The 15,728-nt window shown below is 33.8% G+C and overlaps 1 protein-coding gene across 2 annotated transcripts; it reads right to left on the bottom strand.

Moving 5' to 3' along the window:
* Nucleotides 1-1,691: 1,691 nt before the first annotated feature.
* Nucleotides 1,692-15,525, bottom strand: LOC131147796 (aconitate hydratase 1). 2 transcript variants are annotated; one of them, XM_058097385.1, is made up of 21 exons: nucleotides 15,325-15,525; nucleotides 15,116-15,223; nucleotides 14,850-15,010; nucleotides 14,547-14,639; nucleotides 13,924-14,109; nucleotides 13,580-13,741; nucleotides 13,152-13,296; nucleotides 12,918-13,060; nucleotides 12,787-12,843; nucleotides 12,609-12,688; nucleotides 12,416-12,491; nucleotides 11,517-11,702; nucleotides 10,636-10,703; nucleotides 10,402-10,520; nucleotides 10,185-10,306; nucleotides 9,916-10,014; nucleotides 9,342-9,821; nucleotides 2,943-3,041; nucleotides 2,607-2,849; nucleotides 2,121-2,209; nucleotides 1,692-2,047 (listed from the first exon to the last, which is right to left on the bottom strand). In XM_058097385.1, exons 1-20 carry the CDS (start codon nucleotides 15,326-15,328, stop codon nucleotides 2,135-2,137), a joined length of 2,706 nt encoding a protein of 901 aa, XP_057953368.1. In that variant the 5' UTR covers nucleotides 15,329-15,525; the 3' UTR covers nucleotides 1,692-2,047; nucleotides 2,121-2,134. The 2 variants fall into 2 exon arrangements, with proteins under 2 accessions (XP_057953368.1, XP_057953359.1); XM_058097376.1 differs by having other exon boundaries at nucleotides 1,692-2,034; nucleotides 15,325-15,477.
* Nucleotides 15,526-15,728: the final 203 nt, after the last annotated feature.

Raw genomic sequence — 15,728 nt, 5'->3', positions numbered from 1 at the left:
ACACATTCCTCTATTTTACATAACCTATTTTAATTTTATGTATTACATCTTCTTCAATTTCTCATTTTGCTTGCATAATTGATTCAACTATATAAATCTAGTATGCTATTAATCTCTTAACTATCAAGTTTAACCTTCTTTACATTAGTACTTCTTATGTTATTGAAATTACATTTCATATATTATGTTTTATTCTTTCTTATAGTAAAATGTTTTCCATCATTAATAAATATTTTTTTATTTTTTTATTTAATTAAAAAATATATTTTTTCTTAATAAATTAAGATTCAAGTGTAATAAAGAGTATTCGCTAAAACATTAAAATATATTACTTTTAAAATAACTCGTCCTTTTAAAAATATATATGTTTAAAAAATATTACTCATAAAATAATTTATCCTTCAAAAAATTTATTATTCCGTATGATATTTTTTAGTAGGTGAAGTTGTCTAAATGCTTGTGTTTCATTATCAATCATATAAATCCATCAACTAAAATCCATTGTCACCACTGGCCAAAAATAAAACAATATTAAGATTAAAAAAACACATCTTTACAGAAAAATATATTACCATGATAAATTAAAGTTTGGGTACAGTGATAAATATTTACTATATATATATATATATATATATATATATATATATATATATATAGATATTTAAAAGTGTTACTTTTTAACAAATAGCATATTCCAATCATATTTTTTTTTAAAACAAAAAAGGTAATTATGATAAGAAATGGCTTGTTAAGATGAAATATTAAAAAATTATTATAAGAAAAAAAAAAAAAAGATATATATAAATATAATATAAAATTGCTCTGAGAAAATAATAGGCAATTGTCTTTTGCACACATATAGGACAATAATACAAAATCTAAAGTCTAACCAATTTACAACATATTTTAAATATTTCAAATTTATTTGATTTATACTACTCATTCTTCTGTAATGATCTCTTAATTTAATTTCATTATTTCTTTTATTTATACTTGCAATTTCATATTAATTAACCTAAGCTATATACTTATTTAGCAGTATAAATATGTCTTTTAAATCCCAAGAATATGCAAGATACTAAAGAGTAAATTTTTTGTAATATTTTAGTGAGAATTTATTATTAGACTTAAATTTCCATTAATCATAATAATGAAAGGACAAAAGATTAACTTTATCAATAAATTTTATCATTTTAAAAATTGACTAACTATTGACTGATAATAAACTTAAAAATAAAAAACTCAATGATTGAAATGCCATGCTTGAAAATCTTAGGTGCTTTAAATTTTACCAATAAAAAACTATATAATGAATATTTAATAAACTAATCGTATTAATTTTGCACAGCAAGCAAATAATAGGTTTTGAATACTAACTAAATTTTAGTAAATTAGACTATAATGAAATTATGAGGACATATTAAGAATATTATAAAAATTACTTAATGAATTGAATATGTAAGTTAAGGAAGACCATTTTTTTTTTTTTTTTCCATCCAATTTTGATGTATCAAACAAATCATTAGGGACAATAATAAGAATCATATATATATATATATATGTAGTGAATGGAAGAGTTGTAGACTTTGCACTAATTTTTTTTAAAGAAATATTAATTTACTATTTACTAGTTGATTGGCAATTTTATTCTAATTTTATAGAACGCACTTTAATAAAAATGAAGGGAAAAATGCAAATTGACATCTCAGATTCCCTTATTTAATAAATAGTACAGTCTGTCATACACCACCAACACAAACAAAAATAAAAATAAAAATAAAAAGGGAAGCAATAGCATTAAGAGCATTGAGTTCTCTTATAATTTGAACTATGACAGTAAACCATACAGAAAAATTACTTCTTCTGTTGACCATTTAAGATATGTTAAATGGTAATGGGTACAGTCACGTCACTACTTATTGAGACTAAACAGGTTGAGCTTCTTGTCAACACCTCCAAGTAAATCAATGAAACAAATTTCCCACATGTTTCTTGGCTAGTCCAGAGAAGAAAACGCTGGCAGGTTTCCAAATGCTAAAATAATATCCTGCATTGCCCCAAAATCATATGATACTTAAGAAGGCATATGATTAACGTTGAAATAGAACTGTGAATCTCACCTTTCGTTGCAGATTTAATGTCTTGCATTGATCAAACTCCTAATGGCATATTGCAGAATGCCTCCATGATCGAAATAAGCCAGCTCCACCTGCACCCAAAGGCTCTATAACTTAGAAGGCAAAATGGAAGACAGAATTCGGAATCCTATGCTTCCATGAGATACAAGCCAATCAAGCTTGGGTACAAGAGTAAGCAGGGGTTGCTTTATCCACATAAGATGCAAAAATTAGAGTTAACTTATTGTTTGACCTAGAGGATCTTTGAAGATTTCTGAAAATGTGATTTGAAAAATCATCGATGCCGATGCTTAATTCAGCTTGAAAACCATATATAATGGGGCATCTGAGATTCCCTTTAAATCTACCAATATTTACACAACATTCTCATTTGTTTACATTTTTGTTAATTTAATTTCTCAAACATGTGATTCTCTGGACCAAATGTCTAGTTCAGGAAGAATAGTTAAGCGGGGTTATTCTTATTACCTCTGTATCAAATCTTATGGTACAGGTAAAGGATCGCCCATTATCCGTGACAACTGTGACATCTTGACCAGGTCTTATCTCATGCACATGGCTTGGAAGGTCAATGCTGTAGCGCTCATGGCCGGTCAAACCAAGAGTCTCGACATCCTCACCAGGCTTGAAACACAAGGGAATGATACCCATGCCAACCAGATTACTGCGGTGAATCCGCTCAAAGCTTTTTGCTATGACTGCTTTGACACCCTGAGTCCAGTAAAAATTTATAACATAAATGGGAAGGCAAAAAGCTTTACAATAACAGAAATATAATTGTGTATGAAATTGTTAAAGATGTACCAGTAGCATTGGGCCCTTCGCAGCCCAGTCGCGAGAACTTCCACTCCCATACTCGGCCCCAGCTAAGATTATGGTATCATGTCCATCATTCTTGTATCTCTGTTCATATAAAAAAGCCCAAGAAAATATGAGGTTTAAAAAAAAAAAAAAAAGTTCACCGCAATTTCATATGAGAATTGAGATGCTTATCTATGAACTGAGCATAGTTGTCAAATTAAGATTCGAATCGTGAACCAGAATTCCACTTTTTGGAATTTGGAACCGAGAATCGAATCAAACCATAAAATTCAATTCAAATTTCCAAAATAAATTCTAAATGACATGCATATATTGATATACAAGCCACAAGCAAAATAGGAAAATGCATTTAAATTTTGACAATAAAAAAACCATATTTCATGTGTATGCTTTCCCTTAACAAATGAGAAGTACAAGAACTAGTTAGAAAATGAACTTTATGTTGTTTAAGGGAAGGAATTAAGAAAAATATAATAAAAAGTTGAATTTTTGGTGTTCGTCAACAACTAAAAACATAATAATATTTCATGCATATTCTTTCTGAGAAAAAAAAGAAAAAAAAAAACAATTAACCTAAAAGTGATAATAATTGAACAAACCGCTAAAAACCGACTATTGAATCTTAACAACACAAAGAAACAAGAGTACAGCCATAACATGTAAGTGCTCTGCTGCTTCTTCTCAATGGCAGAACACAATACTCCTAGAGTGAAGAATGATTTTATGAAGACAACATAAGACCTAAAATTCTATTTGCTTCTCTTTTTTAGTACAGAACTGACAGCCAAGGAATGGAAGGTAATTGCGTAAATATAAAAGCAATAAAAAAAGAAAGAAATGTTGTTTTGGGGGTATTACAGAACCTTAGTTTTTTAGTTAGTTCATTATATTCTGTTTTTCTGTTTATCTTTCTGTTTCTTCTTTTCTTTCTTCTTCTGTTTTTCTTCTTGATCTTTCTTTTTATCTGGTTATAAATACAGCATGTATAGCATTGTATTCACGTGTGGAATAAGAAGAAGTATTCTCATTTTCTTGCTTGAGTCTCCTTTTTCTTCCAGCACTCTGTTTCATGGTATCAGAGCAAAAAAACTGAAAAGAGCCACTGCCATGTCCACTTCTTCTATTTCAATGAATAATACAATTGAAGAAAATCCGTACCACTTGCAGAGTGGTGATTCTCCAGGTACAATGCTAGTTTCAAATGTCCTCACTGGGGAGAATTATCATACATGGAGCAGATCCATGATGATGGCTTTGAAGGCAAAGAATAAAATTGGGTTTGTGAATGGTACAATAACTCAACCATCAACAGCAGATGCTTCGATAGCTTTATGGGAAAGATGCAATAATATGGTGTCTTCTTGGATCATCAGCTCAGTGTCAAGAGAAATTGGAGCCAGCATCATTTGCTCCAGAACAGCCAAAGATATGTGGCAAGATCTCAAGAACAGATTTACACAGGGAAATGGGCCAAGAATTTTCCAACTTCAGAAAGATTTATCAATACTAACTCAAGAAGATATGTTGGTAAGAGATTACTATACAAAATTCAAGTCTTTATGGGATGAATTGGCTGATTATAATCAAATTCCCACTTGTTCTTGTGGTGTTTTAAGAACCTGTACTTGTGATGCTATTCGGAGTTTATGAAATATCAAGATAAACAACATGTTATTCAGTTCTTGATGGGATTGAATGAAGTTTTTTCTCATGTTAGAGGCCAGATTTTGATGATGGAACCTTTACCAGGAATAGACAAAGTTTTTTCCTTAATGGTTCAAGAAGAGAAACAAAGAGAAATCAGCAAAACTGGAGTAATTGACAGTGTTGCTTTCATGAGTAAAATGCAAGAAGCAAATTCATCAGGTTACAGATTTGTTCCTGGAAATCAGCAGCAAAGGAGAGCCAAATTATTTTGCACTCATTGTGGATTGAACAATCATACGGTTGATAAGTGTTACAAGATACATGGCTATCCTCCAGGATTTAAATTTACTTCTCGGCAGAAAGGAAAGTCTCCATCAATTAATCAAGTCACAAGCCAATCTATTGATACAACCTTTGAATCTCATAATAAGTTGCCTTTCTCTCAAGAGGATTGTCAGAAATTGTTAGTCTTAATCCACTCACAATCTAATGAAACCATCCATCATCAAGCAGCCAATGTTGTTTCTAATATTCCTTCACAAAACAACACTCAAGGTATGGTTCTTTCAAGTTTTTCTTCAAGTTGTTTATCAATATCTCAGAATCATTGGATTGTAGACACTGGTGCTACAGATCACATTGTTCATTCCATTAATTTTTTTACTTCCATAACAAAATCTTTAAATACCAATGTTATACTTCCAAATGGAAATACTGTACAAGTCACTCATCTTGGTACAGTCAAATTATCTGAAAATTTAATCCTCAAAGATGTACTTTGTGTACTATCTTTCTCTTATAACTTGCTTTCGGTTAGCAAGCTTGTTTCATCTCAGAAATGCACTGTTATTTTCTTACCTGATGTTTGTTTTATTCAGGAATTTACCCCATGGAAGATGATTGGGATTGCTAGGAAATCTGCTGGGTTATACATATTACAGTAATCAAGTGTTCATGCTGTTGAGTTTTCACCAAAATCAAAGATTGTGAATTCTGTCACAAATTCTAAAATCTGGCATAGTAGATTAGGACATCCTTCTATGTCTCGATTGTTTTTTCTTTCAAGAAATGTATCAGATATTAGTTTTTCAAACAAACTTGTTGATCATTGTACAGTTTGTCCTCTAGCCAAACAGAAAAGGCTTCCTTTTGAGATTCATTCATATAATTAAAGTTTTTCTTTCAATCTTGTGCATGCTGATATATGGGGGCCTTTTTCTGTTCCAACTCATAATGGTTCTAGATATTTTCTTACCTTAGTAGATGATCATTCTAGATTTACTTGGATCTACTTAATGAAAACAAAATCTGAAGTTCAACATATTTTATTGCTTTTTACAATCAAGTTGAAACACAATTTCAGATAAAAATTAGATGTGTAAGATCTAACAATGGTTTAGAATTCAAAATGACAAATTTTTTTAAATCAAAAGGAATTTTGCATCAAGTATCATGTGTAGAAACCCCTCAACAAAATTCTATAGTTGAGAGAAAACATCAACATATATTAAATGTAGCAAGAGCATTAAAATTTCAATCAAACATACCTTTAATTTTCTGGGGAGAATGTGTACTTACTGCAACTTATCTTATTAATAGAATTCCATCTTTCATTTTGAATAACAAATCTCCACATGAAATTTTATACAACTCAGTTCCAGCATATAATCATTTAAAAGTTTTTGGTTGCTTATGTTATGCATCAACACTTACCAAAAACAGATCAAAATTTTCTCCAAGGGCAAGAAGATGTATGTTTATAGGATACCCATTTGGCATAAAGGGCTACAAACTTTATGATTTGGAACAACAAACATTCTTTGTTTCTAGAGATGTCATTTTTCATGAATCAATATTTCCTTTTGTATATGGTTTCAATAAGTTTTTTGGACATGACATTTCTTCTCAGTCAAATATCACTTCAGAAAGTTCTTTAGTTCTTCCAAAACCAGTTTCAGATTATAGTGAGAATATAACTCATCCTGAACCATTGCATTCAGTAATTTCTCCTCCTGTTCCAGTTGTTCCACTTAATATAGATTTACCTTTACATGATGAAAATCAATTTCCACCTTTGAGAAAATCAACTCGACAGCACAGAATGCCTGGTTATCTGCAATCCTATCATTGCAACCTAGCTACTTCTACTTCTCAATCCTCTACCAGGGATCCTACTCCTGTTTCAGGTAATAAACATAGTATATCTGATGTCCTTTCTTACTCTAAATTATCTGACTCACATAGAGTTTTTTCTATTGCTATTTCTTCTGATTTTGAACCTTCATTTTATCACCAAGCTGTTCAACATGCTCATTGGAAAGCTGCTATGTCTGCAGAATTATCTGCTTTAGAAATGAATAACACTTGGGTTCTTACTACACTGCCACCTAATAAAACTCCTATAGGTTGTAAGTGGGTATATAAAACTAAATATAACTCTGATGGTTCAATAGAGAGACACAAGGCACGACTTGTTGCCAAAGGTTATACTCAAATGGAAGGCTTAGATTATTTTGAGACTTTCTCACCTGTTGCAAAGATGGTCACTGTGAGATGTGTTTTATCACTTGCTGCAATATATAATTGGCATATCTTTCATCTAGATGTTAACAATGCATTCCTATATGGGGAATTAGATGAGGAAGTTTTTATGAAGCCTCCTCCAGGTTATCTCAGTAAGGGGGACAAAAGGGTATGTAAATTGCAAAGATCTTTATATGGCTTGAAGCAAGCTTCAAGACAATGGAACTCCAAATTCACTTCTATGTTGTTTACAATGGGTTTCTCACAATCAAAGGCTGATTATTCTTTGTTTACCAAGCAAGAAGGAGGTTCTTTTGTTGTCTTGTTGCTTTATGTTCATGATATCCTACTTGCTGGTAGTGATACAGCTGCTCTTAAGAAGGTTAAAAGTTCTCTGAGTGCTGAGTTCAAGTTGAAGGATTTGGGGCCGTTAAAGTTTTTTCTTGGTTTGGAAATAGCTATATCACATAAGGGTATTTCTTTATCTCAAAGAAAATATTGCTTGGAACTCATTTCAGAGTCTGGTTTACTTGTTGCTAAACTAGTTCTATTTCCTATGGATACTCATACAAAGTTATCTAAAGATGATGGTGAATTAATAGATGATGTTTCTGCTTATAGAAGACTCATTGGCAGATTATTGTATTTGACTCACACCAGACCTGACATTACTTTTGCTGTTAATCATCTTAGTCAATTTCTAGATAACCCTCGATTGCCCCATTTACAAGCTGCTATGAGAATTTTGAGATATCTTAAATCAGCTCCTGGACAAGGTTTATTTTTTCCTTCTTCATCAAAGGTTCATATTAAAGCTTTTTCAAATTCATACTGGGCAAGTTGTCTTGATACTCGAAGGTCAATAAGTGGCTATTGCATTTTTATTGGGGATTCTCTTGTATCTTGGAAATCTAAGGAGCAACACACGATCTCACGATCTTCCGCAGAGGCTGAACATAGATCCATGGCATTTACAGTCTGCGAAATCATCTGGATCAAAGCTTTACTTGCTGACTTGCATCACCAACATCAACCAGCTCTTTTATTCTGTGATAACCAAGCAGCTCTTCATATAGCAGCCAATCCAGTCTATCATGAACGTACGAAACATATTGAAATTGATTGCCATTTGGTTCGTGAGAAATTACAAAAAGATCTTATTACCACTCTACATGTTCCTTCTGCTTATCAGGTTGCAGATTTGATGACCAAGCCTTTAGGCTCTAAGAATTTTGAAGTACTTTTATCCAAGATGAATGTGCAGAATATCTACACATCATCTTGAGGGGGACTATTACAGAACCTTAGTTAGTTTTTTAGTTAGTTTGCTATATTCTGTTTTTCTGTTTATCTTTCTGTTTCTTCTTTTCTTTCTTCTTCTGTTTTTCTTCTTGATCTTTCTTTTTATTTGGTTATAAATACAGCATGTATAGCATTGTATTCACGTGTGGAATAAGAAGAAGTATTCTCATTTTCTTGCTTGAGTCTCATTTTTCTTCCAGCACTGTGTTTCAGGGGGTTTCAAACTAGTCGGTCTTGTCAGGATATGACAAGTCTAGAATCGTGTGAATCGATAGATTCAGATCAAATAGTTAGATTTACGAGGTGAATCAATCGATTCGGCAATGATTCAATTGTTTTTAGATTCGTTAGCAAGATTTGAATTGATTTGGTGTAGAAGTGATTTGAATTGTATGAATCAAATCGCAAATCATAAGATTCTAACAACTATGGAACTGAGAACATAATTCATTCAAGAGAAAAAAATATTTTAAAAAATAGAAATTAAAGTTACATTTGTTTTGTAGAATGGAATAGAATGCATTGTCATTTGTTCTGCGATGAGTATGACAACATATTTTATTTCATTAATATATCTCTATGCAATGACCATTCTATTCCTAGCCTAATGTATTTCATGAACCAAACACAACCTAAATCTCAGATAAAAGCACAAAATCAACAAAATATACAAAAATATATGGAACTAACGACTAGAATTATACAACTCAATAAAACGTTTATAATAGAATTCTCCAGCTCACAAGAGGTGTGATAAAACCAAAAGCGCGGAGTGTGAATTCCCCAGTTCCTGTCATCGTAATTTGCAGTAAAGGAATTGTCCTTGCAATAGGCAACTAAAAATGGCTGGGTAATAATAAAGCTACCCTAGTCAAAAGAGAATATAAAAGGGCGTGGAGAAGACATTACCATGGCAGCATCAAACACAGAGAGCTTCTCTCCAGTGGGAATGTGAATTGTTTTAGGCCCAACTTCTCCTTTCAATAGTTTGTTCACAATACGGATATTAGCAAATGTACCTCTTGCCATAACCTCATTGTTACCACGACGACTTCCATAAGAGTTGAAGTCTCTTCTATCTACCCCATGCTCCATTAGGTATTTGGCTGCAGGACTATCTTTGTGGATGCTGCCAGCTGGAGAGATGTGATCGGTTGTAATACTGTCTCCAAAGTTGAGCAAGCAGTAGGCATCATTCACTCCATGCGGGCCTGGAGGGGACATGGTCATATTTTTAAAATAGGGTGGCTCATGTATGTAAGTTGACGTCGGGTCCCAAACATAGAGTGTGCTGGAAGGTACTGACAACTGATTCCACATTGGATTTCCTTTTGTGATCGCTTCATATGTAGCCTTGAACATATCTGGAAGAACGCTTGATTGCACAACCTGAAAACCATGCAAGAGCGAAAACAGTGTCTTTCATTCATTCATTATTCCAAAAAAAACTGTTAACAAGTGCTTCGAGAGAAAGGGATCTCACATATGCAACTTCTTCACTGGATGGCCAAATATCCCTGAAAAATATCTTCTTTCCATCCTTTCCCAGCCCCAAGGGTTCTGTTTCAAAATCAATGTCAACCTGCGAGATGCCTTAATAGTGAGACAGATAGAAGCAAAATGCAGCGAAAAAAATGAAATGCTTAAGGAAATAATTTCTCAACACGTATGCTCATATGGACAGGTATAAATATGTCATATGCATATACAATCTGTTGACTTCAAATTTGTGAGCACTGATAGCTTACATACCGTGCCAGCAAGAGCATAGGCAACCACAAGCGGTGGAGAAGCAAGATAATTAGCCCTTGTTAAAGGATGTACACGGCCCTCAAAATTCCTATTTCCAGACAATACAGCTGCAGCCACTATGTCTGCAAGTCGAATAAAAACTCAGACCTTGTTCACCAAAAGAAATTGATGACAAGTAAAGAAACAAAACAAGTTCTGCTAATGTAAATAAATTCACCATTTTCGGTGACAGCTGAGGCCACTGCTTCATCAATATCTCCAGAATTCCCGATGCAAGTGGTGCATCCATACCCAACAATATGAAAACCCAGATGATTCAAATACTTCTGTAAGCCACTGCAGAGATAACTTCTAACTAAATACACATATTATCAAAATAAATAATATACATGCAGCACAAACTCTCGGTGCATATTGGAAAACATAATACTGTAAATTCCTAAAAGAGTACCTTTTCTCCAAATACTTTGTTACAACCCCAGAACCTGGAGCAAGACTTGTCTTAATCCATGGCTTCACCTGGAAGATAAATTGAAACCTCTAAAAAATACATCACAGTATCCCATGACAAACATTTCACGTAAAGAATCAGCTAAAAAGATTACTCTCAAAGATTACAATCTAAGCTACAAAGCTTTAGGCCTCATTTTAAACTTGGAAAACAATAGGGAAAGGAAAGGAAAATTCAAACAAATCCACTATCTCATGCTTGGTTATTCATGGAAAGTGAGAAAGAAAATAAAAGAACACCAAATAAATGAACAAAATTTAATTTTCTGCATTACTAACATTTGATTTTACTTAATTTTTAATCATATTAGAATAAAATTCCATTTTAATAGCATTTAATATATAGAAAATGTAATGGAAATGAGTTTCCTTTTTTTCTTTTAGTTTCCTTTTCAAAACAAAATCCTTGATCCAAACAGGCTCTTAATGAAAAGGGAGAAGAGAAAAAACAAGCCTTTCTAAAGTAAAAGTTTAATTGTAGTTTACTCTACAAATGTGACATCATAGCCCATGAAAGTGCAAGTACATGCTATTATCTCATACGGATTATTTTAAAATTTTTGGGGATAAAAAATTGCAAATTCTGTAAATCTGAGGTGTTTTTCAACAGTGTTTTGAGAATCTTTTATGCTCAATAATTCACTGGTACAAAACAGAACAATGAAATGGATACAAACCCAATTTCTTACCAAAAGAATAAACTTGTGCCTCATAGCCTATTTTATTGTAACATTTTTATATATCCTATTTTTTGTATATGAGAAATTAATATCTCAAATAAATGCACCATAAAGGACACAATGATCAAAATAAACATCAAACCTCCAATCCTAATTCACATGCTTTCTTGGCAACCAAAGCAGCTCCAAGCATTACACTAGGGTTTGAGGTATTTGTGCAACTAGTGATGGCTGCTATGACAACATCCCCATGTCTTAGTTGTGCAGGAGAGCCATGGAAGGTAAACTCTACAACCTTATTTTGAGATTCCTTTGGCACAGCAAATCCCTGCATTAACATATATCGACAAACTTATCATGGGGGAAAAAAGAGCAACTGGATAGAATGGGAAACGGTCCATAGAGAAGAACATATGCATTAAATTCTAGAGTGCAAAGTTAAATAGACAATATGCTTCCATCAGTCATGCATAGAAGAGGAACAACTATGTGAGCAACTGGATAGAATGGGAAAGGGTCCATAGAGAAGAACATATGCATTAAATTCTAGAGTGCAAAGTTAAATAGACAATATGCTTCCATCAGTCATGCATAGAAGAGGAACAACTATGCTCCATACAATAAAACATAAGCATCAAATGCTAGGGCTCAGAGTTAAATAGCAATAGGCCATCACTCATGAGGTGATGCAAAACAAAAATAAAGTAATTAACAGAGGCCAATACACGTGGAAGAAATTTATCATGTTTCAAGATTGTAAAAGACAGTTAAATTACTGCAGCTTCACCCCATTGTTCAGATGGGATTTTACCAGTCTTTATTTCCGGCCACAAAAGAAAGTCCTCTGTAGATAATATTCAGACTCGAGAAAAATCCATTTTCTACCCTTCCTGCAGACTTGAGAGAAAATCCAAAAATAGCGACATTGCACAAGTAGATCAACATAATATTGTTCTTTTGATTGTCATTTGTCATCATTGGCCTACAGCATGATTACTGGACAATTAAGTTCTGTTTTTTGTTTGAAAAAAATCTTCTCACCTTAAATCCAACTTTATTGTCTAGGCATGCATGCCAGTCCACTTTCATTTCTTTCAAAGGAACTCGATCATGTGGCCTGCAACATATATAATACATAAGGTGTGGTGATGAAAAATTGAAAATGCTGCCAGTATGAACATAATATATATATACACACACACACACACACATAGAGAGAGAGAGAGAGAGAGACCTCTTTGGCCCAGAGATGCATGGTTCAACATCCTCAAGATTCAACTCTAGAGAGGAAGAGTACACTCTCTCGATCTGGGGCTGAGCTCAGGGAACAAAATTCAGAGAAAAATACCACTAACTTATTGTATGGGAATAAGAAAATGGATAATAAAGCAGCAGAAGCAGCATGTCTGTACCTCACGGTAGTCCACAAACATCCTGTTTGCCCGCAAATAGGACTCTATTAAAGAAACCTACAAATAGATTTGAGTCAATTTACGAAAACTAGTCAAACTAAGTGGAATGGATATTGGATTGATGACTTTACTGTTTCATCACTTCTCCCAGTCAGCTTCAGATATTGCAGTGCGACATGATCGACAGGAAAGAAGCCCATAGTTGCTCCATACTCAGGAGACATGTTGGCAATTGTGGCACGATCAGCAAGTGCTAATTCGCTCATGCCTTCCCCTGCATATAATTGTAAGAACAAACATATAATGTGAGATGAAGTGGTGAATGCCAAAAATATTATTATTACATTCTTTTATCAATCCATTACCATAAAACTCGACAAACTTGCCAACAACCCCATGCTTCCTAAGCATTTGAGTCACTGTTAAAACCAAATCAGTAGCTGTCACGCCATCTCTCAATTTTCCCAATAATTTAAACCCAACTACACCGGGCAAAACCATGCTCATTGGCTGTATGCAAAGAAAAAGATAAGGAACAGTTATTTATTGACAAGAGATTAAAATAACACACATAATAACAGCAAACCCAAAATGCTCACATGCTAACAAAAAAGATTTTCATCTGGGTAAAAAATTACACTTTTTCACAGCAATTTAGTGGAAGCAATGAAGGATCAATAAATATCTCATCAGAATGGTTGAGGAAAAATATTACTCAGAGACATTTTTATAATGCCATATTATTCTCTAGTTATGACAAGTCGAAAGAACATTATCTAGCAAATTATTTTACCTGGCCAAGCATTGCAGCTTCTGCCTCTATCCCCCCAACTCCCCAGCCAGCAACACCTAGGCCATCTATCATAGTTGTGTGGGAATCTGTTCCGACAACGCTATCAGGATAAAGGATGCCATCTGTATTGAATACGACTCTGGCAAGGTATTCCAGATTCACCTGGAAGCCAACATTTCAAAACTCAGTTCACTTCTCAGAGGTACATTGTAGTTTCAGGAAAGGGATAAAATTATAATGGATCTCCAAATCTTAAGATAGCTGGAAAGCATACTAACATATTCTGACACTGACTTATAAACTTATCAAATCAGAATATGATCACAATCCAAAATGCTTTTTACCTGATGGACTATCCCAGATCCTGGAGGAACAACAAGCATGTTATGGAATGCATTTGATCCCCATTTGAGAAAACTGAATCTTTCTTTATTCCGTCGGAACTCAAGTTCCATATTTGCCTGCACTGCATTTTCTGACCTTGCTACATCAACTTGGACTGAGTGATCAATAACAAGGTCAACAGGAACCTGCATACATGAAATTTAACAGCAAAAATGAAAAGATAATGTATAGGTAACCAGATGTGGATAATCATGTGGTGGACCGTCTTTCCATGTTCTAAAATCAATTAACAACAGCCAAGCCACAAGTCCCACTGGCCAATTTTAGCCTTATGAATCCTTTACTATCATTCCACAGCGAACAGTCAGCACAGATCCATATCATAGAAATTAATCATGCTCCAAAACTATAAAGGGCCTATACAGTTATGGAAAATAATTTTCATTTTTCAATTCCATTTTTCCCAAATAGTTAGAAAAATGCAACTTGTTTTCCAGTTTTCTAACATTTGTATAGGAAAGCTGAACCCCAGCTATAAAAATGAGCAGAACTCAAAAAAATGCCAATTTGAATCCATACTCGCATGCTTACACACATATGCGCACTCAGACAGGGCTCTTACCAATGGGTTAATTTTATTAGAATCACCACCAAGCTGGTTCATAGCATCACGCATGCAGGCAAGATCAACAACAGCAGGAACACCAGTAAAATCCTAAAAACGCCATAAAACAACATTATAATAACATCCAAATATAGAGGCAGCAATTAGAAAAATGTGTAAATAAGTCCTTGAAATTATAATGAACTGTGCTTTAAAACATCAAGGAGCCAAGTATATTTCAGAGAAATTTCAGGGACTCATGGTATCATTGACTCAAAAAAGGGCTAGAAATGCACAAATTGAATATTAACAGTTAAGTACCTGAAGAAGCACTCTAGCAGGCTTAAATGGAATTTCAACCTGCCTGGGTGAAGTGTTCTTCCAATCAATAATTTTCTCAACATCCTTGCTCGTAACTTGAAACTCATCGCAGTTACGAATCGCTGATTCGAGAAGTATTCTTATCGAGTAAGGAAGCCTGTCTGCAACACATTACACACACATCAACGGCACAATCTATAATTCTTCAAAAAATCGATTCTAAAAGCCGAAAAAATCAGATACATAATTGAGATAAAGAGACAGACCGATTCTTGGATCATCGAGAGCAGGTAAGCTGTAGTACTTGCCAAATTCACCGCCACCAGGCTTTTCAAGAGTCTTCAGTATGCTCTCAAACGGGTTACGAATGCAAGCTGAAAAACATAATCAGATAAATCAAAATGAGAAAATATTGAAAAGCTAATCAATGGAAACGGAGATTGAAGTGAGATGGAATTAGTTTACAGCCCCCTACCCATCAAAACGATCTCGCTTTTGAGCTGCTCTGCAATTGGAGTAGTAATCGGCGGAGAGAGAGAGAGTAGGTGGGGTGGAAGGGATGTGGGAATGGGATCAGAAGAAGAAGGTTAGGAATTTGCGACGAGCTGCTTTGAATATGCAGAGACAATTGCTGTCGTCTGCCATCGCATGTCCTATTTCTGAAAATGCAACTCACGCGCACCTATGGCGCGTGCTCGTACTCTATATATGTAGTCCTTTTATATTTTCCCGTAATTTTGTTGCTCTAACTTTAGTTAACACAAATTTGTTTTCTTCATTTACATTACGTTAAACCATTTCTAGAATATTATTTTTATGTTAAATAGAAACGATAAGATACAAAACTCAATTTTAACCCGAGCTTTTAACTTTTTAAAA

This window comes from Malania oleifera, chromosome 1 (genome assembly GCF_029873635.1).
Source record: "Malania oleifera isolate guangnan ecotype guangnan chromosome 1, ASM2987363v1, whole genome shotgun sequence".
NCBI classification, from domain to species: Eukaryota; Viridiplantae; Streptophyta; class Magnoliopsida; order Santalales; family Ximeniaceae; genus Malania; species Malania oleifera.
Note: the sequence above shows the minus strand (reverse complement) of the source record. Positions and strands in the feature narration are given on the sequence as shown.

Bases quoted from the DNA above. Each gene is read 5' to 3' on its own strand.
- LOC131147796 (XM_058097385.1), bottom strand. The intron at 14,640-14,849 runs GTACTTAACTGT...TGGCGTTTTTAG, and splicing joins CTGCTAGAGTGCTTCTTCAG to GATTTTACTGGTGTTCCTGC. The intron at 10,015-10,184 runs GTATGTAAGCTA...GGCATCTCGCAG, and splicing joins CCTATGCTCTTGCTGGCACG to GTTGACATTGATTTTGAAAC.